Below are 25,099 nucleotides of genomic sequence, written 5' to 3' on the forward strand. Positions count from 1 at the left end.
TCGTGGTTCCCGTCCCCGTCCTCGCCCGGGTGCTGCCTGAGCCGTGCCCTGGCGGGGCTCGCCCTGCCCGCGGCCTCCCTCTGTGCTCTTTCTCTCTGCTCGAGGGAGTTGGTTGTTGAGCCCACGGCTCAGACCTTTCAGGCAGGTTTCTGTCACCTGTTTGCTGCGACTTGCAGTTGCTCTTGCTTTTTTACTTCTCCGGCCAGTACTCTTCCCATCACTCTTTTTTGGCTACGAAAATCCCTCCCCCTCCCCCCAGGTTGTACATTCCCAAGGGTCTGGTTCGATCCATACGTCTGAATTGGTTGCCAGCGTGTGCTTTTAAAAATCTCATAAAAATCTGCTTAACATCTTTTTGGGGAAATTATGTCTTATGACTTTAGAATCTTTGTGCATGTGACAGCCGGACTGAGATCACAGAAATTGCTTTTAGGGTGGGAATGGACGCTGCATCTTACATTTTCTCCCTACTTCGGGGAGCCGTTGTCATTTAAATGTCATCTATATCAGATTGCCTTCCTTTACTTGTCTGCGGCCTGTAAGCGCTGGAGTTGATGATACTTTCCTCAGCTATTGTTCCTGTTCACAATTTCATGTCCTTTCCTGGCAGTACCTGCGTGGGCTTCTGGTACCCTTCATCCAATACACGTTCAGTGGAGGCTGAGGGCACTCACACAGTTGTGCACAGGGCAGAGATGATAATCCCCGAACTCCCTGTTTGTTTGTTTTGTAATGTATTTTTCTGAACACTTTTTTGGGGGAGAAGGGGATCAAAATTGAGCTTCTCAGTGGTTTTTCCTTAGGCTAATTTTTGTTTGGTATTCTTCACTTAGCTTGCAGTTACTAAGTTTGTGATGTGGCAGAGTATGCAGTTTGGAGACCTGTGAACAATGTTGGTTAACTTTGTTGGACTTTGTGAGTAGAAGTAAAGCAAGAATTTTCTACCTCAATAATTGAGGTTTGACTGTGAGAAATAATGTGTGGGAAAGTCGCCTTGTCAACGCGACTATAGCTTTCCTCAAAATGATCTTAAGTAAATACATTTGTCAGGTTTTTATTGTATCTGTCCCGTTCAGCCTTTTTTTCCCTTATGCATCTGTAAGTGCTCATTTCCTATAAATTAATGACATTTATCATCTTTCTTGTTTTGAGTCATGTGTCTTATAGCTATTACATTTTTCCTCAGGACAGAAAGATTCCTAGGTAAGCATGGTATACTTTTTCTTCCAGTTTTACTTGAAATAGTTTGGGTTGGTAATCACTAACCAAATTGGCTGAAACACGAATAGGAAAATATTTAAGGAGGGAAATAAAAGATAAAACATTGTTAAGTACAAATACACCACCTAAAATGAGAGAGTTTGTCTTGATAGTGGTGCATCAGTTTCAAGTATGAAGCAAACTTTAAATTAGTAAGTAATATATTTAAAATCCTTTCAGTATGGGCAGTAATGAATTGAGATCAGTCAGTAATCTTGCGCTTCTTTTCTTAAATGATGGTTGTTGTCCATAAAAGTTTATCAACACGTAATTCCTGAAGAAAATTCCCAGGGTTCTAGCTCTTAAGAAGTTTGAGGTTTCATTGGGAACATGTGCTGTGAAATAATCTAATTCTGTTTTGCATTATTATTTAACTAAGTAACAAAATGAGTACAGAGAGTGCTAGAGAGAATGGTAAAATAATCTAAAAGTGTTTAGATTAGTTAGATTTTGGAATGAACTTGTGAGAAGCAAGTTTTTCCATGTTAACAACTTTCTGTGTGGATTAATGTTAAATATGTTTATTGTTTTGTGACCACAAAAAATGTCAGAAAGTTCTTGGGCAGTACACACAGTAAGTACTGTCTATACAAGTTACTACTGTTAGTAAGAAACATACAAAAGTGAATTTTGGTGCGGCTCTTTAGTTGTGGGTCAAGAAATTTGAAAAACATTTTTCTGTAACAAGATAGATTACTGCAAAGGTGACTTTCAAATGCATGTTTAAAAATGATATATTATTTGTATGTCCTCCCTAGCGTTTTGAGATGGTTTTATATAAATGAAAACTTTTTTTTCTTTTAACAGAGCTAATGTCTCAGAGGAAATTTGAGGAAATTAAGAAGGCTAATCAAGCTGCAGCCAAAAAACTTGTTGAAGAACATTTTAGCTCTTCATCTGAAGAGGAAGGAGATGAAGACTTTGAAGGGAAACAGGGAAAAATAGTTACTAATACATTTATAACATACACTACTCAAACGGGTAAGCAAACTGAATGGCCATGGCTCTTTCACTGCTTTTGATGACTTTAATTAACATTTCAGTAGCATGCTTCCAGGGGCTACCAAAGCTTCCTGAGAAAGAGCCAGGGCAAGTTGCCTCTGGTTGTGATTTGACTAGAGGGCTTTGGATGACCCTTTTTCAGTTTATTCTTCATTTTTTCTCCTTTTAACTGTGTTAAAAGTCTTGATCGCCTCTTCATTTTTATTATTGTACTTTATATTTCATATCTTCATCACATTTGATCTTCATACTTTGTTTTTACAGTAAATCTCTTTAGGTCTGAATATTCATGTTACTCTTGGATGTATCTGGGTTGCTTTTAAAGCCACATTTGTTTATGTGAGACAGCGCTGAAACGATGCTGCTGTGTATGATTTAGTATTAAATTGTACAAGTAGATTCTTTTAAAGGTAAATGCAGGTATTCTGAAACTTCCTGTGCTTTAAGTTCCTATTAGAAATATTCTTGCGTGTACTATCAACATTTATCAATATATTTGTAGAAATATTTGATATTGTTTATATACCTTTATGTTAATAATATGTTTATACTCTTACTCAGTTATTTTTGTCACTGTAGGATCCTGTCAGAACTAGAAAAAACTGGAAATTTTCTAGGAAACAACTACACAGCAGACCTGACTGTCTTAGAATTACACAGTAAATGACAGAGCTGGATCTTAAACTTAGTTTACTTAGCTTTTAAGCCAGTACTGGGCAGATTGTATTTTCTAGGTAAACACAGAAAAATTCTGATATAGATATAACTGTTGCTCTTGTACCTGTTTATGGTAGAAAATCAGCATTGTATAGTGGTGAAGAACATTGAACTCTCAAGCCAATCTGCTAAGTTGGAATCTTGTCTGATATTTGACTGTATGATGTTTGACATATTACCTGGTCTCTTTCTTTTGTAAAATGATGGTAAATACCCTAGAGTGGTGAGGATGAAATAAATCATCTCCTACTTCATGTAGAGGTAGGAGATGCTCCTACCTCATGTTAATATTGAATGCCAGAACTTTGCTAATAGAGTTCGTGTTTATTTGAGCACAGCCTGTGTACTTTTGTGATTCTTCTCAAAACTTTCAAACTTGCATGGCCAGCTTTTTGATCTTGCTTGGCCACTAGATATTACTTAATATATATATATTTTATATATATATATCTCTGTCTATATGATTTATTTTTGTTTGTTTTCTTTACCTCAGTTAATAGTACTACAGTATTCCAGTCACCTACCCAAGCCAGAAATATGGGAGCAAGGATGGCGCATAGATGACATGAATGTTGTCATTGACTACTACTTCCCGTTGGCCATGCTAGGCAACTTATCAAACAGGGCACTCTTTTCTTCTCAGTATCTATATAGACATCATCTTTTAAAGTAACACAATCTAATTGTCACCAAAGCCACTTAAGTTTTGCTTCCAAAATTTCATAAATCTGTCCTTCTTTTACGTATTATCATTACCTAACTCAGACCTGTATGGGTAGCTATTCAATATGTTGATTAAATCTGTATATTAACAGTGAAGTATTTCTTGCTATTATTTGAGAGATGAGAAAACTGAGATGTGTTAGGTAATTTACTGAAGATCATTTTTTGCTTTTCCTGCTGTAACTGCTTTGACTGGTTTTTCCTGCTTTCAGTTTGGGCTTCCTCTTCTTTTTTTTCTGCTTACGAGACTGATCTTTTTAAAATGCATGACTTCCAATGCCATGCTATCCACTGTGACATGCTCGGCAGTACACTTTAGTATCACAGCCAAACTTTAATGCAGATTTCAAGAATCTTACATAAATTTTGTAAATATAAAGTCAGATTTTATTTTGTAAAAGTTAGATGAACTTTAAAATATATATTTGTTAAAGCCAGCTGTGTTGAAAAGTAAAATAAGCATATTGAATAAAATTATTCTGCTTTAAGGATATTTTAAAGCTATGTTTTTTAAAATAAAGCATTTGTTATTAATAACTTTGTATTTCTGGAGTGCTTTTACCTGTAGTTCTATTTATTTATTTATTTATTTGGACACTGGAGATCAAACTCAGGACCTCGCAGGCCCTGTGCCGCTGAGCTATATCCCCAGCCCTACCTGTAGTTTTTTAATAGCCTAAATTACATTTGTGTTTATATTATGGAAGAGCAAGCTTTATAAGTACTGTGTTTACTTAGGTGACAATAGAAATTATAATTACCCATATATCTTATTTTTCTTTGGGGCAACTTAGACTTTGGTTTGAACCAGGCTGCTGCTATGGCGGATTCTGTATTTATGTTAGCTTATCCTGTTAATCTCGTTTTCTTAGAGATTCACTCTGTATTGGCCATTTTGTATTAATGGCATGATAGGATTATTTTTCTTACTCTAAAGTGATTCAGATTACTGCCTCTTTGGTTTCATTTTTTACGGTAGGGTACTTGTTCCCTCTTTCGTTTTGCTACTATTACTTGTGTTTCTGGGACCTTCCTGCTATAACTCCTCATTGCAGCATTATGTATGGGTTATTCTCTGTCTCCTATTTCTCATCTGTAATATGAAGACAATAACAGTTCATTTAATCCTGTGGAAATACTAATAGTATGGTCCCTTGTGAATAAATGTTTAATAATTGCTGAAAGAAAATACAGTGTAGTACTATTTTTTTCTAAAATGTTTACTTTTTTTAGCTGAAATAATGAACATAATTTAATGGAACATTGTTATGGTATGGTAATGACTACAGAGTGTTTTCATTCAACAGGTTTTTATTAAGAATATGTTGTATGCTAAATGCCTTTCACACACCCAACACACTTACTCTTAAGTTTACACTAAATGGTCTTATTTATGACTTTTTATTTCCTTTCACACTTTTTTTGTGCTTTCCCTTATTACTTTGCATCTTGTTGATCTTGCCAGTATTTCTGCATGCACCAAACTTTTTAAGCAGGGACTTTAACAGCAAGAAAAGTAAGTACATGCTGAGAGAGCTGAGATACAGTATTTGAACCAAGTGTATAAGATTTAATTCATGGACTTTGTAAACTCTTAACGGCTACTGGGTACTTCTTTTAAATGTTCTTATTTTTAGCCATATTTTGAAAAATTAATATTACTTGACAGGCAGTATGTAATATGATAGTAGTAATGAGTTTGTGTTATTTCCAGATATTGCTTAACATGAGATTTTCAATTTTTACATTTTAAGATGGAGATACACGTGAATTAGAGCGAACAAAACAATATGTAAATGAAGCTTTTCAAGCAGGGGCTATGACATGCTTAATTTGTATTGCTTCGGTGAAGAGAAACCAAGCAGTAAGTTTTTTTCCTTGCCAGTATAAATGCATCTCTTCAAAATACTTTATTTTGCATTGGTGATACTTAATCATCTGTTCTTTTGCTTATATTATATTTTACAAAAAATACTTCACTGGAGAATTTTTTTATAAATCTGAAATTTAAAAAAATTATCTCTGATTGAGCTTTCAGTAATTTTATAGCACCTATTAATATCTGTTTTCAGTTTTAATGTATATATGGATTTGATAATCCATTTTTTACATCTGTGCTTTGGAAATTCACAAACATGAAATGGTAAAATACACTGTATTACATTACTTTCAGTGGGCTGGAGAAAAACATAGACATGGTCCTTGCCTTCAAGGAATTAGAACTTGGCCGTGATAGTTGGGTTCTCCTATGTTGTTGGCATTGTGGGAAGTGACAGAGGTCATTGAGTATGGAAAGATTCAGCCATAACTCATGTCCTTAGAGGAGCTATTACCTAATGATGAATTTATCTGTGTGTGAATTTAAAAGGGCATTAAGTAAATCAATTAAAGAGGAGTGACAACTGAATATGATAAATTCAATTTTTAGACTTCAGATTAATTCACTGCTATTATAGCTTTGTTGCTTAAAGAAAGAAAATCAGGCTAGATAAAACAGATTGGTGGTATAGAGAGGATCAGAAATTTAACCTGTTGAGATTGGGTAGGATAGTGTAGCAGAGGCAGGTGTTTTAGTGGTCAGAGTCACATCTGGTTGTGCTACTTTGATTTCAACTGTAGTGAACAATTTGTCTGTATGTGGATACAGTCCACTTTAAACCCTTGCTTTGTGGATGGGTTGTGTTTTTCCAGTCCACCATAAAGTATTTTCTTTGGGAACCTATGCAGCCAATCTCTAGGTCTATATGCAGCACTGGACAATTAATGTCACATGGGGCAGCATTGGGAATTGGTGGTTCAATGTCCCAGACTCCTGTTTGTTAGGGGTGGGACTGGAGTCATCTAAGGAATGTTTTACATGGCTCTGTATAGAGCCCCTATAAGATTGAGCAGCTGTGGCCCTCAGTAGGAATCAAATCAATATATCAGTATCCCATTTATTGGTATTTTTTTTTATTTTGTGAAAAAATAAGACAAAATTTCATGACCAAATAAAAGAATAACAGTACTTACTACACTTGTCATCTTCAAACTAGTTACTCAGTACAAGACCTAAACCACAAAATTCTTAAAAGAAAGGAAACAGATAATAGCACAAATTGTTCTTTTCACCTTCTTCCCTATCTTGTCTCTTACATCCAAGTGCTTACCTCAGGCGCTGGTTGGGGTGATCTCAAACTAAGAAGTTGGCTCCTTTTATGCTTTGCCAGCTTATACAATATGTCTGATTACTTTAGGCATTGGAAAATATTATAAGGAAAGGAAAATGATTTTTGTCCTTTCATTAGTGTTGGCAGGCTTTAAAAAATAATTACTTCTTAAACTTTTCAATTGTATATTTTCATTTTTGCTCACTTAATTTTTAGACTTTAGCACTAAGTGCTAGATTAATACGTTTTATTTAACAGAAAGGCTATGTAGAGATATATGTGCATATTTATGTTAAGGATTTTTTTGTACTGTTATAGTTGGAAATAATTTAATATCCAATTATGGTACATGAGACTGTATGACATACTACAGTGGTGGTGAACTTACAGCACGTGTGCTGCAGTGGGCTGTTCATTATTATTGAAAGCTCTAAAAGGTTTGCCATCACTGACATACTGTAAAGTTATGAATTTCATGTTGTATGAACATATATGATTAGTATAAAAGCTTATACCGTATTAAACCAGAAGACGGGAGAATTACATATGAATCTGTTCCACTATAACTTCATTTTTAAAAAGGAAGACATGTATATTAAAAAGAAAATGAACACTGTCCAGAATTCTAACTGTAGTTATTTCTAGTTGATTAAATCTTGGTGATTAATGATATTTTTCTTTAAGTGTTTTATACCTAAATGTATTTTTATAAATTATATTTGTTGTACAGGAGGGAAAGATTATTTTCTCTAATTCTTAGGTTGAAAATACTTTAGTGTGATACTTACTTTAAAATACTAAGGAACTGAAAAAATCATTGCATGCAGGTTAATTTCTGACATCTTTGCTTTAGGTTTGGAGCTGTTTGGGATGTTTCTGTATATTTCATATGCCCTGTATCCAGAAGTGGGCTAAAGATAGCCAGTTTCTTCTGTCTTCTCTGACGGATGATGATTTTGGAACAAGAGATTATCCTTGGCCTTGGTAACTTTTTCAAGCTAGTTGGATTTTATGTTGCAAAATGAATGAGAACTGTAGAACATTAAGTTGCCTTATTGAAAGTTTTATGGTTAGCCTTCATTTAGTCATTTGGCCTATGAAGCTATGACATCTTGACAGCCTTTTTTTTCCCCTTTCAATTTGTGTAACTACTAGTTCCTTTCAATAAATCATTCAGAATTTTTCTATCAAAACAACTTTTAAATTATTCTTTTAAGGGACTTCATTTCTTTGCTGTGGAACTGAGAGTCCTTAATTTCTGTAATTTCTGTTAGTGTACATTAGTATCACATTTTGAAGGTAACAATATGCAATGGAATTACAATGGTGAACTCCTACCATCTTGTCTAGTGAAGCTCTGTATTATCTCTACTGTTTTATCGAACAATTATTTTCTTATTCCCTATAACGGTTTGAGCAATCTTTCATTCTTACATCTGGTAATCTGAGCAGTGTAGTTGATGATAGCCATATGTAATATAACAACCATGTTGATTCATATTATTTTGTCTTGAGACTCTATATCACTTTGAACATTCTTGCTTTGTTTATGTTTGTGATACTGGTATGCTGCTACTGTTGTATTTCTTTGTTTCTTTCTCATTTACTACTCTCTTTAAAATTAAAAAAAAGTTTAAAAAAAGAAATAAAAGAAAAAACAAGTATCTCTAAAAGCAATACTGTAAGACAAAATTCAGTTAGAAAAAGATAAAACAGATTGGTAGTATAGAGAGGATCAGAATAATCACCTTCATTATTATCAAGATTGTTATCTGGCATTTTAATCATAAGCTTCTTAATTTTATCCTCAAAAATCTCAAAATTGCAAGTTTATATTATCTAATACAATGAAGTTTTCTACGTTTATTTTATTAATTTTACTTATTCTTGATTATTTGATCTTGAATTTTTGTTATATTTTGAGAAAGAATTCAGAAGTGGAAGGAAATTCTTTGTATATTACTGCTAAACATTGTCAGTAAAAATTTATACATATTGGCAACACAAAGGGGTAGATTTGTCAAGGTAATAAAACATAAGCTCAGGGGTTCTGTGTGTTCACATTTTCTAACTTTTGTAACTAATTTTATGTTTATAATTTCATGTTCTATTTCCTAACAGCTACCCCCAAATTGTATAAGAGTCAGCCCTCACAAAAGCTGCTTCTACATCAGACCTTGCTTTCTTTTTGTACTACTGATACATTTGTAAAATCATTGTCTTGTAGTTTTAAAAAATATTTTGGGGGCTGGGGATATAGCTTAGTGGCATAAGTGCCTGCTTGGCAAGTGCAAGGTCCTGAGTTCGAGTCCTAGCACCAAAAAAAAAAAAAAAATTAAGGATGTAGGAATTACTTTGTAAGAATAATTCTGGTCAAACAGTGAGAGATTTTATTTGCCTGTTACCAGTGATGATGTTGAAGTGAAATGAGGATTTGAAACCTAGGATTTCTGACTCCTAAATTTAGTGTTTATTTTTCTAACTGAATTTTGTCTTACAGTATTGCTTTTAGAGATACTTGTTTTTTCTTTTATTTCTTTTTTTAAACTTTTTTTTAATTTTAAAGAGAGTAGTAAATGAGAAAGAAACAAAGAAATACAACAGTAGCAGCATACCAGTATCACAAACATAAACAAAGCAAGAACGTTCAAAGTGATACAGAGTCTCAAGACAAAATAATACGAATCAACATGGTTGTTATATTACATATGGCTATCATCAACTACACTGCTCAGATTACCAGATGTAAGAATGAAAGATTGCTCAAACCGTTATAGGGAATAAGAAAATAATTGTTCAATAAAACAGTAGAGATAATACAGAGCTTCACTAGACAAGATGGTAGGAGTTCACCATTGTAATTCCATTGCATATTGTTACCTTCAAATCAGTTGCTCAGACCACCAGACACAAGCATGCACAATCGATCAGAACATAAAAAATTGTAAGCATTGACTGTTCATTTCAATACACCATCGGACATCAGCAATACAGTTATTGCAGCTGTTCATATATATTTATATTTTGCCTTCCTTCTTTTTTCTTCTTTCCCTCATCCCAGTTGTTACCTTCCTTTGAGCAATTTCTTTCCCTTTCCTATCATCGATTGTACGTTTTGAGTTTTACCTAGTTTTTCAGGTTCCTACGCCAAGGAGACAATATGATTTTACCTATCTGGGTCCGATTTATTTCACTTATGAGTATGGTCTCTAGTTGCATCCATTTACCTACAAAAGCCTCTAGATTATCTTTTTTTAATAGCTGAGTAATACTCCTTTGTATAAAAATACCACATCTTTTTTATCCATTCCTCCATGGATGGGCATCTGGGTTGTTTCCAAGATTTGACTATCACAAATTGTGTTGCTATAAACATGGGTGCACATATATCACTCTGGTATGATGTCTTTGATGCTTGTTTTTTCCTCATTGACTGTCTGTGTCTTTGAAACAGTTTAGAATTTCAAAAGTCTATGTTTGCTACTTTATATTATGTACTTTTTGATAAAGGAAATTTAGCATTTAATAGGTGTCAAATTAAACCAGATATTGTAATTTGTTGTTTTAGAGATTTAATCTGTACATGTATTTTTTCTTCACCTTTACTCTCATTTGTACTTCTATTTTATGTAGTCATTTTGCTATAGGGGAGGAAAGTACCAGTTAAGAGAACAATGAACTGCTGCTGCTCTTCTAAATGTAAAAGAACCCAAAATTTCATCAACCATGTAGTTTCTTTTACATTCCATATTTCACAGTTTTTAAAAAGAAAAGCCTGGGCTAGTTGAGAATTCATTTTGTTTAATTTTTGTCACAATGGAGCTAGAACTTGGTAAAAATGTTAATAATTTAAAATTAGTTGTTATATGGCAATAAAAAATTTAAAATGTTCATTTCTACTACCGTATTGCCTCATGATGAGCGAGGTCTAGATAGCGTCGTTACATTTCATTGTGGACATTCCCTTACTTTAAATAAACCTTACACATTGAAGTAGTTCTAGTGCTGATGGGCAGCGTTTTGTGTGCTGAGTTGCCTGTTAGCTGTCCACATTGAAGCTTATTAAAAGTACATACCTTCACATAGCTGAAAGGAATGGCAGATGTTTTTCTTTTAGTAAAAAGTAATTTAACTCCAACAAAATACCAGTTATCTGTAACAGATGAGACATGGTATTTTGTGTTTGATTTTTAATTATAATAATATGCATATCTTTTGTCATTTTGAACATTTATGTGGTATTTACTTGGAAACAGCATGTTCTCATGACAGTGAAAGCAATTGTTTTTGATACAGAAGAAATTTAAGTGCTTATGCAAAACTGTTGTCGTGGGGTAGTATACTAACTGTACTCAATTATTTAACAGATAGTAAGGTTTAGAGCCATCTGTTTGGAGTATCTAGGATCCACAATTGGATTTTTAGTAGAGCTAGAGGTTGACATTTTTTAGTGCCAGAACTTATTTATTTTAAAATAGGTTGCAAATCTTTGTGCTTTAGCAGAAAATATTAAATAGTGTTTGAATTTTTCTTTGAGTTAGGCACATTACAACTATTTTGTATTAGATGTTGAAAATTATAAGATTCCTTGTTTACTTTCAGATTTTCTCCTCTATATTCTAGATTTTTTTTTTTTTTTTTTTTTTTTCTCCGGTGCCCGGAACCGAACTCACGACCTTGCGCTTGCCAGGCAGGCGCTTTTGCCGCTGAGCTAAATCCCCAGCCCCTATATTCTAGATTTAATCTGTCTGCTTTTCTGTTTGCTATTGCTAACTTGAGCTTTGTAACAATCTAGGTGAATAACTCAAGAATAAAGTTCTATGTAGTTAGTAGAAAGCTAGTGTTACTTTCCTTTTGTAACTATATCTTAGTTATGTATGTTTAATGCATGTAACTACCCTCATGTGGCTATTTAGGTTTTTAAATATTATAAGATAAAAACTTCTGATCTTTTCTGAGTTGTATATACTAGCCATATCTCAAGTGCTGTATGTGGCTACTGTACTGAACTGTGCCGGTATAAAACAATCCCAATATCTCAGGGAATTAAATTGTACAGAGATATATTAGATGGGTAAATAGATAAGATTCTGGGTTTTATTTACTAATTAAAGATGGAAATGAATCAAGTAGTCTGTAAGAGTGTTTATATTCCTGTGTCTCTTTGCTTTTAAAGATGAAATTAACTGTAATAATTTCATTGTTTTTTGTGTAGTCCAAAATGTAGGTTTGAATACAAACGATCAGAAACACCTAGTAGATACTACTGCTATTGTGGAAAAGTAGAAGATCCACCTTTAGATCCATGGCTTGTGCCTCACTCATGTGGCCAAGTATGTGAGAGAGACTTTAAACCACCTTGTGGCCATAAGTGTTTACTCCTCTGTCATCCAGGTGAGTTACATACTATATATTTATTGTTTGTGAGTGGTTATTTTTCCTGATATTGAAGTAAAAAAAAATTATGAACATTGAATTGGGAACTAAAGTTGGCCATATTGAAAAGGATTGCTTTTTAAAGTATCTAATAAAGTTTTAGAAATTACTTATAGGTATAGGAATTAAAAGTTTGCATTTGTCCTGATTTTCTTCTTTACTGGATTCCAGGTCCTTGCCCTCCTTGTCCAAAGATGGTCACAACTACTTGTTACTGTAAGAAAGCAAAACCCATCCCTCGTAGATGTAGTGCCAAGGAATGGTCCTGTCAGCAGCCATGTGGGCAGAAGTTGCTTTGTGGGCAGCATCAGTGTGAAAATCCTTGTCATGCAGGTAAAGGCAGTACCTGTTAGGTATTGTAAGTCAGAGCAGTTTTTATTGCTTTTATGTTTGTATGCTGATTTATCATTCTGGTTTTAGGAAATTGTCCACCCTGTCCAAGGGTTAGTAGACAAAAATGTTTCTGTGGCAAAAAAGTAACTGAAAGAAGTTGTGCAAGTCCAGTGTGGCACTGTGATGAAGTAAGTGTATATGTATTTTCAGAGGGGTATTAGCAGAGTGGGAAGCATGAACTACTAGAAGACAGGAATATTAATTAGGGTTACCTGGATAAAAGATAATCAAATACCAACTTAGTTGAACTAAGTGATGTATTAGGAGTTACTTTTCAATTTAATACTTTAGGTAAAGGAAAAATTGTTGAAGTAATAGCTACTTGTTTTTAATTTTGAGCTCAGTACATTTTTACTTTTTACTTTTTTGTTAGTTCTCCCTCTTTTACTCCCTTTCCCTTTTTCATCCAACACTATTCCTCCTCCTTGAAATAATCTCATTGAGGAAGTAGAGTTGATAACTAGAGTTCACTTCTTCACTCATGTGGCCAAGTATGTGAGAGAGAATTTAAAACATCTTGTAGCCTTAAGGGTCTCCTGCTTTGTCATGATTGGCATGGTTTTAGCACTGTTTGGAAATTTTGAAGAAGGAGCATGTTAACCTGTATGTACTTTCTCCTTTATTGTACTTTTAGAATATTCTCTTTGATGCATAGAAAATATATGTGTGTACATATATATGTACAACATGATAATGCAGGGGACATAAAGAAATTATTTGTGGTTGAAAGTGTATTAAATTTTGTACAAAATCTTTTTTTAAAAATTTTAAATCTTTTACTAGTTCTTATATTGTTTTAGGTATGTGGGAAAACACTGCCTTGTGGTAATCATACCTGTGAGCAAGTTTGTCATGTTGGTGCTTGTGGAGATTGTCCTCGATCTGGGAAAAGGTTCTGTCCATGTCAGAAATCAAGTAAGACTTTCTTTTAAGGAAATGAATTATCAAGCCATAATGAGAGCTGGAAGAAACATACATGCATATACTAAAGGAGACAAGTTAATCTGAAAAACCTATGTATTATAGAACTCCAACTACATGACATTTTGGAAAGGTCAAAACTGTGGAGATAGTTAAAAGATCTGTAATTGTCAGGGTTTAGGTAGAGAAAGAGATGAATTAGCAGAGCACAGATGATTTTTTAGGGTAGTGAAGCTAATGAGTGACGATGCATCATTTCAAGTTCATGAGTCATAACACAATTCTGATCAGGGACATTGATAATAGAGGAGGCAGAGCTATTATCACTGTTGTGAATGAGGCTATAGGTGAAATTTATTTTTGGCTGCTATAAAGTAATGGCGTAGTTGGATTTTAGTTTGAGTTGACTTCCTTGACTGCACGATTAACACTCATTTTTTACGATTATTTCTAATATAGTACTTGTCACAGTAAGTTTGCTAAAGGGAAGTTTTATAATATTCTAAAGTTTCTGTCTTTTCTATATCTTGTGTGGTTAAGAGCAAATTAAAAAAGAATAATTCTGTATATTGTGGAAAATCATGTGTTTTATATAATTTCTTTAGATAACTATTTCTGAATAGCCCATAGAAATATTTCTTAAACATGGTAACTTGTCATTTGCCAAATTTCTTTTTTAAAGAAGCATAACTTTGAAAAATACTAGGTATTATTTTCATTAAAGGTAATATTTTTCAGTAATTATGTGGTGTAGAACTTGTAGTTTGAAAGGACAGTCATTCTTCAGGGAGCTTAAAATGACAGTTAGCTAGACTTAAGAAAAACAATGTATCTTATTAACATTGATGTTTTGTTTGCCTTTAGAGTTTTCTTTACCTTGTACAGAAGATGTACCAACTTGTGGAGACAGTTGTGACAAAGTGCTGGAGTGTGGAATCCATAGATGCTCACAACGTTGTCACCGAGGTCCTTGTGAAACGTGTAGACAAGTTAGTAATCTCTGTAATAATTACGCTTTTAAGAGCTACCCAACATAATTTATCAGTAAGGTGGTCCTGTTACTACTGTTTTCTATTACTTACTTTGATATAACTCTGTGTAATGATCTGTGTGAGTTTTGTGACCCAGTGTTTATAGTAAGAAGCAGTAGAGTATGCCAGTGCTCAAATCTAAATATTACCTTTTTTTTTTTGGTTTTTCTCCGGTACCAGGAACTGAACTCACGACCTTGCGCTTGCCAGGCAGGCGCTTTGCTGCTGAGCTAAATCCCCAGCCCAATATTACCTTTTTGCTTGTTTTTTTTTGTAAAATTTAATGTCCTCATTTTTATAGTTCAGTGTGGGGTTGTTTGTTCCCTAAAGACTTTCAGAGCAATGATGAAAAGAAACAGATCCCTAGATTTGAGACTTTAGAGTTATATCATTTTGGGCCTTAGTAGAAGGTTAACAATTTAGCTTACTAGATAGTCGAGTTTTCTTGCTGTACTGTGGCAAGGAGGATATTATGGTTGTAATTGAACGTAGGTGATTTTAATATGTAGTATTATTTTTTTCTACATAATACCAGATTTCTATTAAATTTAGTAGCAAAGTTGTACGAAATACTTTTTAGATGAAGTAAGATATAAACAATATTTTAGGAAATTTGGTTTTGGTAATCTGTCATATTGTTTACTATTAAGAGTTTTGTCCCTGATGATTTAGTAATCACAAAAATTGCAACATGGAAAAGAAACACATTAAAAAACTCAGTTTTAAAGCCATTCGTTTGATTATTCCAGGAAGTGGAAAAGCATTGTCGCTGTGGAAAGCATACAAAACGAATGCCATGTCATAAACCTTATCTGTGTGAAACTAAGTGTGTTAAGATGCGGGACTGTCAGAAGCATCAATGCAGGAGAAAGGTATGTGTAATAAGCTTGGGAGACTAAATTGTTTTGAATTTTTTCTTTTAGGACTGTGATAAGCACTGTCTTGACTTGGTCTTCAAATGTTCAGTCATATATGTTTTCCAAATGAAATATTAGCAGATATTCTGGATAAATTTTGTTTTATCAGTGGAAAATTGTACTTGCTTTTTGAATGGGAAAGGTCTTGTTTAGTTTCACAGTCCCTTTAACTTGGTTCTAGGGCTTAAAACATCATTAGCACATTAGAGTGATCATTTGGTGGTAGAGACTTAACTTCTGTTATTACTGATGTTTGACTCAGTGTATGTTTGGAGTATTTTATTGAGCTTGTTGACTTGTAATTCTTTGAGTTCCATTTTTCATTATGAAATACCATTTTCTCTCTGGTAAGAGTCCTTTTTCCTAAATTTATGGAAAGACAGTGGTGATTGGGCTTGCTTTTGCCTAGAATTAGCAAGGTATGTATTTTTTCATTCTTTTAGAATTTAAAATATGTTTCTTATAGATACCACTTAGATTTTATTTTATCCAAACTGACAGTCTTTGTCATTTAATTTAGTTAGACCATATAAATGTAATGTGAACTTTATTGTGGTTAAATTTAAGTCTAACATCTCACTATTCTGTTCTTTTCTCCTCTTTTTAAATTTAGGTGCTGTTTTTCAGTGATTCCGTTTTATCTACTTTGCTTCTTACCTATAACCTTTTTTTTTCTTTCTTTGATTGTTTTAGGTTTTTTATGAACTTAAGAATCAGAATCTTTTCATAATATATTTCATATAAACCTTTCTCCTGACCTAAAGTGTATAATTCTTGTACATTTTGTACTATGTTTTATGAATCCTCAAGTTATAGTGTTTTTGCTTTATTTTTTACAAGAATTTGAAATAATAAGAAAAATTTATCTATGATATTTATCATCATATGTATGTATTTATTGGTGCTTTTCATTTTTTGTATAGATTCAGGTTTCCATCTGGTTTTGTTGACTCAGGGATTTCTTTTAACATTTCTTGTGGTGCTGGTCGTGAAGTTTTTTCAACTTTGAAAATATCTTTCTTTAGTCTTTAAAAAATAATTTAACATAGAACTTTAGTTTGACCTCCCCCCCCGCCACCAAATTTGAAAGATGGTACTGTTTGAAATTTTTTATCTTTATCAGGTATTTCTTCTGTTTTCCTTTTCCTGTCCCCTTCTGAGACTTTGATGGAAAGTTTTATATGCTGCATGAAGTCCCCAACTCACTGGTGCTTTATTTCATAGTTCTCTTAATTTGCATATTTTAATTCGTTTATGTTTTGTCTTTAAGTTCACCAATTTTCTTTTGGATTATCTAGCCTGCTTTTTATTTTATCCTGTGTTTTTTCATTTTAAAAGTGTATTTTCATTCTTGCAAGTTGGACTTGGATCTTTTTCTTTGTCCTTCATGTTTCTGCTTTGTATGTTTCCTTCTACCTTTAATATATTACATAATTAATATATTTAGAACACCAATTTTAATGTCCTTGTCTACTGATTATATCACCTTCCATTTCTCTGTTTCTTTTGGTTGGATTATATTTTCCTGCTTGCCTCACTCGGGAATTTTTTTATTGTATTTTAGACATTGTGAATGTATTTTCAGATGGTGGGTTTTTTGTATTCCTCTAGATACTTTTAAGGTTTGTTCTGGGATAAAATTCAGTTACTTAGAAACCATTTGATCCTCTCAAGGCTTGATACTTTAGGTGTGAACACAGTACCCTTTTATTCGGGGTTATTTTGGCCTTACTACTAAGGTAATAACTGAAGTACTCCACTGGATGCCTATATTTCAGGAAGTTCTTCCACTTTGACTATAAGGACATAAATTATTTCCAGACCTCTGTAGCACCTGGGAATTAGTTTTCCAGTAGTTCATACAATAATTTTCTTCTCATACATGCATAGACCAGTATTCAGGCAGACTCAAGGTATATATCTGGAGATCTCTAGAGTTTTTCTTTATGCTATACTTCCTCACTACAAATTCTAGCCACTTTGACCTTCCTGGACTATATGTTTTATCTGCTCATCTTGTTGAGACTGTCAGATTCTGTTTGTAATCTTCCTGTGCTGCAGCATGGAAACCTTTAGGTCTAAGTTGATGCCATTGGAGGGCTCATTTTGTGAATTTTCCTTCTCTCAGAGATTGCTATCATCTGCTGCCTAGTTAATATCTAAAAACTAATTTATCTTTTATCTGGTATTCTAGTTGTTTGAGATAAGAGGGTAGATCTGGTACTTTGTTTCTCATCATATTAGGAAATAGTAATGTCTATAGGCTTATTTAAGTCATAGACCATCTAACATTTTCCTTTATTGCCACTGGCAGAGTGATAGGTACATAGTTACTCAATAATTGTCTGATTGAATGAACAGTTTTGAGTTTTAATTGCTTTTTAATAATTTGTATTTTGTTTGGAGCTGTTTTTATACATAAAACTTGTTTTTCAGTGAGGTACAATTCTACGTTTCTTTAATGCAGTTGTAGTCTGTATTCACTTTCCCAAGTTTAGGTATATATGAGAAGTCAAGTAAGGAGTTAGGATGGCAGTATTGTAGTTGCCTGGTATTCATGAATGATGATTAGTATAGATTGTAGCTGTATTTCTCACAGAGTGGAAATCAGAGATGTGACAAAGAAAAATAGATACATAAAAGTAGTTTATCTTTGCTTCTCTTTGAAAGTTGGTCTCTGATTCTCTGGTTTGACAATAACTGCCAAATTAATCTATACATTGAAATAGTTTTAATTAAATTTATAAAAATAGACCAGTTTCTTAAATTGCCTGTAGCATTTGATTAGACCCATTCCTTTGGTTAATGTGAATCTCGGCATAAATAATTAAGTGAAATTATGGAAATATTTAAAGTCATAAGAGTCATTAATTTAAAGGCAAGAAAATTTAGTTTAATATTATTAAATTAGGTCATTGTCTACTTAAACATGGAAATTTTTAATATAAGGTGTCTACTTACCAGAAGAATGTTGATGTTCTTGAATATTTTCATTCTTACTGAAAAAGAAATACCTTTTACTTCCCATAAGTTCAGTGAATACTTTGTAATAACATTCAGATTATGCGTGGGTTTTCAAATTACCTATTTTTGTATATTGCTTTCTCTTTAGTGTTGCCCTGGAAACTGTCCACCTTGTGATCAAAACTGTGGACGGACTTTAGGATGTAGAAACCATAAGTGTCCATCTGTCTGCCACAGAGGTAAAATTTAACAGTAGCTGTAATTTTGTTTGTATTTACTAAGTGATACAGAGCTTTCACGTTCATTACCTTATTTGTCCTAGTGACCTTGAGAGGGAGGTGTATGCAGTGGTTGCCAATTCCCCTATCTTATGGATAAAGTGGTAAAGTTAAAGAGGATTCCATGAATTACTCTGGGAAATGTCTAATATAACAGTATACATAAATTTGAACCCAAAGTTCTGAATATAAGTTTTATTTTTTCTATAGCACTGTTGTTTCCATGCTTTCTTTTAGCCTTCTTCACACAGTTTCTGTGGGGAGAATTATGATTTTCATAGGTTTTTCAGTTTTATTCTGAATTTTACACATTATATGGAGTTTATTAAGGGATTGGATATGTCCATGGCAGGGGTTCTCAAATATTTTAGTCTCAGGAACTCTTCATTCTTTTTGTGACTCTGGCACAAAATTATTGTTATATGGTTTGATTCATTAACATTATATTTGATATTCAAACAAAATGTAATAATACTTGTAAGTACAGATAATAATCCCATTTCATCTTACTACCAATAACTTCCTTCCTGAAAACTTTTCTGGAAAAAAAATAGTATGAATGGTATTTCTTGCAAATATCTTGAATATCTGGCTTAGTAGAGGGTACCTGGCTTGTATGCCTGCTCCTTCATTCAGTCTTCTGTGGTGCTACTTGTTACTACTGTCTCGAAAATCTGTTCTATGCACGTGAGACCTTGTGGCTTCCCTGATGCTAAGGGTCTTGGACCCTTAGTGTCTCTAGATCATGCTTTGAAAATTGTGTCCTAAGTTATTACAATGACATCTTTGAGGATCTATTAAGTATCAGATACTAGAATTTTATGAGTGAACAAAATTGGTGAAGTCTTTGCTCTTATGGAACTGAAGTTTTTACTCTCCTTCGTAAAATCCAAGTGAATAAATTAAGATAAGCTGTTAGGTAGTGGTCAGTTATTGAGCTTCTCCTTGATACAATCCAAATAAATTAATACAAGCTATTAGATAGCAGACAGTTACTGAAAGAAAGGTGGAGTACAGTTGTGATAGTGGGAATGGTTGTATGCTATATAAAATACTGTGTAAAGGAGAGAACTCTGAAAAGATGGCATTTGAGGGAGACCTGAAAGAAGTTAAGAATCAAGCCTCACGGAGGTGGGAATGTGAGGTGTTTGAGGCTGGGAAGCAGTATGCAGAGTGGACAGTGTGATAAGGGGACAGAGAGTGGGAATGAGGCCATGGAAATGGGTGTTGGGGATTGCTGAGAAAAGGAGAATATGGATAGGGTCTAACAGACTATTGCTAAAACATAGGCTTTTATGTAGGAAACTTGAATACTTATAGCAGGCCTATTTAATTTTTACATGATTTTTAACTAATAAACATAGCATAAATAATTCAACCTCTTCCAAAACTGTTTGAGAGTATATATAAAAAAAGAACATGCCCAGCTCATTGCTGCTTCTGACAAGGAAAGTAAGAGAAAATTACAAGTCGATATGTGAACATAATGTGTAAAAATTTTAAAGTTTTAGCCATTCAAATCAAGCTATCCAATAGTAGTGTATTAGTATTTCAGTAATATATTTTAATAACGTGTGAGTGTATTAGTATTTCAGTAATGTAGGAGCGGTTTACTATTAGTCTAATAATGGTTTACCATGGTAACTGTTTAAAGGAGAAAATAAATCATCTAGGTGAATGTCTAAAAAATGGTTGATAAAATCCAATATCCATGTATGACACTAGAAGTATAAAAGATTATCCTTAATTTGATAGAATATCTGTAGAAAGACTAGATCAAACTCCTGTAGTGGGAAAGTGTGAAAAACATTCTCCTTTCTTGTTCATTTCTAAAAGATTGATTGTTAATCTAAAAGTAATTTCTTCATGTTGTCAAATACCTGAAGTTCAAGTTCTAAGTATTTCATAGATGTCATCATGTTTTTACTTCAGCTTGTATGACTCAAAAACCTAATAATATTGTCATGTCACAGTTGGTTGATATATCTCTGAAGTCTCTTAATGGATAGTTTTCCTCTTTCATCTTTTTCTCTTCTGACTTGAAGAGACTTGCTTTATATGGTTTCTCAATCTGGATTTTGCAGGTTGCATCCCTGTTTTATTTAACATGTTTCTTTGTTGTCTTCATTTCCTATAAATTGTTAGTTGGGTTTCCTATAAATTGTTAGTTCCTATAGTTGTCAAATTTGATCAGATTCAGGTTCTATATTTTTTGCAATGTGTATTTTGAGCTCCTAAAAAAAAGTATTTGGAAAATACTGTTGTACAACTTATCACTTACTTAATTTATACTTAACATAAAATATTTGGAATCACTTTGTGTACCATTTTCATCTTTCAAGATGCCTTCATCAAAATTATAGCCTAATTCACAGGGAGAGGATACTAACCACATATTTGCTTGATGATTGTATGAAAATGTGTCTTTTAGTTCTTTTAAGTTTAAGGTCATCTGTGCTTACGGTTCTGGAATTACTTGAATCTTGCCCATTTTTGCTATTGACCAGTCGTCACTATAGTTATGCTTTTTAATTTTGAAAATATTACTATGGAGACTATTTTAATTAGTATCTTTCATTTTATACAGGGATCTGTAACATTCTTTGGATCAATAGGAAGACTGTTTAGGGAAATTATTCCTTATTATTGTTAAGATTTAAAAAAATAGTAATGCTATGGTTTTAGGGTGGCAAAAAGGTTATATTTGATAAGTTTCTCTGAGTTGCTGACGATGAGTGAAAAATTATCAGTAGGTATGGTATCAATTTAACCTGTTAAATGAGCATAGATGTGTCATTATTAGCTTAAAAATCATAACATCTAGTTCTTTAGGAAAAATCAAAATAAAACTTGGTTATGTGGGTCAAGATAATTTGGCTTATATTACCATCAAGAGACTACTATTGGATTGTACTTATTGAAATACTAAAAAGTATAAATTTAGGAATTTAATAAATGTTATGTTTGTTGTGTTTTTCTCTATAATACCTTTTCCTCACTATTTGACATTAGGTTTTTTTTTGGTACCAGGAATCGAATGCAGGACCTTGTCAAATCAAAATTCTTAATTCAAATGTTATTGGGAGCTATTTTTGACTTTTAGAGTCAGTAGACCAGGGTATTGTCCATAATTATTCTTTTTTTTTTTTTTTTTTTTTTTAATTAGGATAAATACTGGGCATTATTTTGCTTGATCTTGATACCCAGACATCACTTTTTTTAAGATTTCCCCTCCTTAATGGAGACTCTTATTCCTTCCTTATTAGTTCATTTCTAATGGAGTTCCTTACTGGGAAAACTAGAGTGGGACAGAAGCCATTGAGGTGACATCAGAGCCTCTTAGGGACAACTTTGTAGCGTGTTTCAAAGGTTTAGCAAATGAGAAAAATAGAAACACAGCAACTTTTCTTTTTGAAATGTTTAGAAGAGAAATAGTTGGAGTTATGCCCTAAAATGATGATTTAGAATTTATTCTTTCACAAAGCACAAGTAATGGAAAGTTGAAAGTCTTTGGTAATATCTAACATTTGATCACAAGGGAGAAGTTACTCCTACTTGGGGAAGGGAGTATCTAAAAACAGTATACTTGGATAGAAGTATGTATGTAAATAGGCAAAAAAAAAACAAACAAAAAAAACCTTATTATTAGTATTACATTTTCCAAAGATGTTTTTTGCTTGTTGTAATTTTAAATGACTAATAAGCTAAGTTTATTATTTCTAAAACTTAATTGAGGTACTAGTATAGAAAAGTATATCAATTACAAGTGCAGGGCTTGATGAAATTTTATAAACTGAACATAACAATGTAATCAGAATACAGATAATTAAATTGAACATTATCCGCATTTCCAAAACTCTCCTTGTATCCCTTATAATCATCATTCTGATGCTGAACAGTAAAACTTAATTTCTCTTATTTGCTTTATGTGGAATGTTATACTACACTTTTTTTTTGTATATGGCTTATTCTGCTTTTTATGATGTGCCAATAATCATTCATATTTCTGTCAATTTTCTTATTCTTCTTTCAGGCTCTTGCATTTTATAAATACTGTGTACTAAATGTATTGATTCTACCACTGATGATATTTGGTAATTAAGGTAACTTCTTATTAAGTGTCGGACTGTTTCTTTTAGGCAGTTGCTATCCATGCCCAGAAACTGTAGATGTGAAATGCAATTGTGGTAGTGCAAAGGTGACAGTGCCCTGTGGTCGAGAACGAACCACAAGACCACCCAAATGCAAGGAGTTGTGCAGGTTCGTGTGAACTTTGACTGACTTACATCTGGTACCTTACAATTTAAATTTGTATTCATTTTTTATACTGTTAATATTTTAATTTCGCTTTAGTATATTAAAATATTCACAATATGCCCATTCTGCATGGACTTAGAAGATATATAAGTAGATTTTTGCACTTCAGGTATAATTGTTCAGTGATCAAAAGTAACTTTAAATTAGCACTTTATGATTTAGTCAACCACCAGCATGTCATCATACAAGTCGAGAAAAACATCGCTGTCACTTTGGTCCTTGTCCACCTTGCCATCAACCTTGTCAGAAAGTTTTGGAGAAATGTGGTCACTTGTGTCCTGCTTCATGTCACGATCAAGCATTAATAAAGCAGACTGGCCGGGTAAGAGAACAGTTCATTGCTCTGGGTTGTATTTTCTTGATTTACTTAGTCATTCAACAAATAATGATTAAGGACTTTTTGGATATAAGTATGTAACATAATACATGATTCTTAAGAAGTTCCTAGTAGAAGTCTGAGTATAAGCCTAATGTAAATTTCTAGTCTATACTTTGTATGCTTAAGGTCCTAAGTTCAGTCTCCAGCAAAGAAAAAAAAAAACTCACAGAAAAGGAGAAAAACTAATAAATAAGGACATGTTTGCAAATAGAATGATACTTGTTATAATCATTATTTAGATGAGTTTATCAAGCCTCCATCATATTTTGTGATTCAGGGTTATAGATTTATAGCTATCTCTTAGTTTTCTTAGAGATTCATTCACTTAGGTAGTGAGTACTGAGTTCTTACTATATGTCAAGGTAATGAGGAACAACAGTGAATAAAATAATGGAGATTATTTCAGCTGGTATATTTGTTGGGAGTTACAGTATGCGTCTCATTTTCCTCTTGACTTATAAGACGAGAGGGAGGCTGTACTCTCTTCTCCCTTTTAAGGACTGGAATCTGCTTTAATATGGAATATGTAGGAGGGGAACAATCTAATGTCATAGAGATGGAATAAACTATTTCAGTAAGCACAATTTGTTGTTTATTTGAAAACATTTCTGCTTGCTTGAGCAAAGGACACATGGGAACTATTTTGTTAGATTCTTATATAGGACGTTTGATTTAATCTTTCTGATTTTGAGTTATCACTTTACTCATAGCACCCACCTACAGGACCTTGGGAACAACCTTCTGAACCAGCATTTATTGAGACTGCATTACCTTGTCCTCCATGTCAAGTTCCAATTCCTCTGTAAGTATTAGAATTTCTAATTAGTATTAGAATCTTATATTTTTTTATTTTTATTTTTTTATTTTTTGGTACTGGGAATCGAACTCAGGATCTTGGGCTCGCTAGGCAGGTGCTTGTGCTGCTGAGCTATATCCCTAGCCCTATGAATTTTAATCTTTTTTAAAAAAAGAAACTTGGACATAGTCTTAATTGATCTTATGTCAACCACTCTACTTTGTCTAATTTAGTTAACAATTTTAGGTTTGATCTATAAATTAGTTATTACATTCAGCTTCATTCTTTTTCACCTATATCTGTTTGGCTTATAAACCTATAGATATCTGTTTTTGAGTCTTTTCCTTTAGCTGGAATTTAATGCCCTTAGCTCTTCATCACAACTTGTCCTAACAGTTACAAAAATGCATTAGGGAGGCTCATCATTTGTTACCTTTCCTGTTGATTTCTGAGCTAGAGAGGCCAGCTCCCCTAGTACACCTGGAAGCCAGGTTTTACGTGGCACACTTGAAGGAGAATGTTTAGAGGAAACATTGGAAATGAAAGAAACTAATTTGCCGGATGTGCCATGGAATGATGAGGATTGAGCTGTGCAGTGGTTGAACCGGAGGAATACGGAATTCCAGAATGTTTCATATTTTTAGACTACGGATTATAAGGAAAGGACACACAGAATTCTAGGAAGCAACATAAGTCTACAATAGGGGCCATTATCTACAAATAAAGTTCCAAATCTGGGGGGCTGGGGATTTAGCTCAGCGGCAAAAGCGCCTGCCTGGCAAGCGCAAGGTCGTGAGTTCGGTTCCCGGTACCGGA

The 25,099-nt window shown here is 33.3% G+C and overlaps 1 protein-coding gene across 2 annotated transcripts in view; it reads left to right on the forward strand.

Moving 5' to 3' along the window:
* Window positions 1-25,099, forward strand: part of Nfxl1 (nuclear transcription factor, X-box binding-like 1) — a 49,393-nt gene that overhangs the window by 727 nt on the left and 23,567 nt on the right. Inside the window, exons 1-14 of one of the 2 annotated variants that reach the window (XM_005391888.2) lie at window positions 60-1,203; window positions 2,068-2,241; window positions 5,457-5,566; window positions 7,705-7,835; window positions 12,067-12,245; window positions 12,459-12,620; window positions 12,708-12,808; window positions 13,481-13,595; window positions 14,466-14,590; window positions 15,382-15,504; window positions 18,662-18,752; window positions 22,931-23,051; window positions 23,271-23,430; window positions 24,198-24,289. In XM_005391888.2, coding sequence (XP_005391945.1) covers window positions 1,155-1,203; window positions 2,068-2,241; window positions 5,457-5,566; window positions 7,705-7,835; window positions 12,067-12,245; window positions 12,459-12,620; window positions 12,708-12,808; window positions 13,481-13,595; window positions 14,466-14,590; window positions 15,382-15,504; window positions 18,662-18,752; window positions 22,931-23,051; window positions 23,271-23,430; window positions 24,198-24,289 — 1,733 coding nt within the window. In that variant the 5' untranslated portion in view covers window positions 60-1,154. Of the gene's footprint in view, window positions 1-59; window positions 1,204-2,067; window positions 2,242-5,456; window positions 5,567-7,704; window positions 7,836-12,066; window positions 12,246-12,458; window positions 12,621-12,707; window positions 12,809-13,480; window positions 13,596-14,465; window positions 14,591-15,381; window positions 15,505-18,661; window positions 18,753-22,930; window positions 23,052-23,270; window positions 23,431-24,197; window positions 24,290-25,099 lie in introns of those variants that run through there. The other variant, XM_005391889.2, reaches the window with a different exon arrangement.

Source organism: Chinchilla lanigera, unplaced genomic scaffold (assembly GCF_000276665.1).
Source record: "Chinchilla lanigera isolate Chin_1 unplaced genomic scaffold, ChiLan1.0 scaffold00042, whole genome shotgun sequence".
In the NCBI taxonomy this organism is placed as follows: Eukaryota; Metazoa; Chordata; class Mammalia; order Rodentia; family Chinchillidae; genus Chinchilla; species Chinchilla lanigera.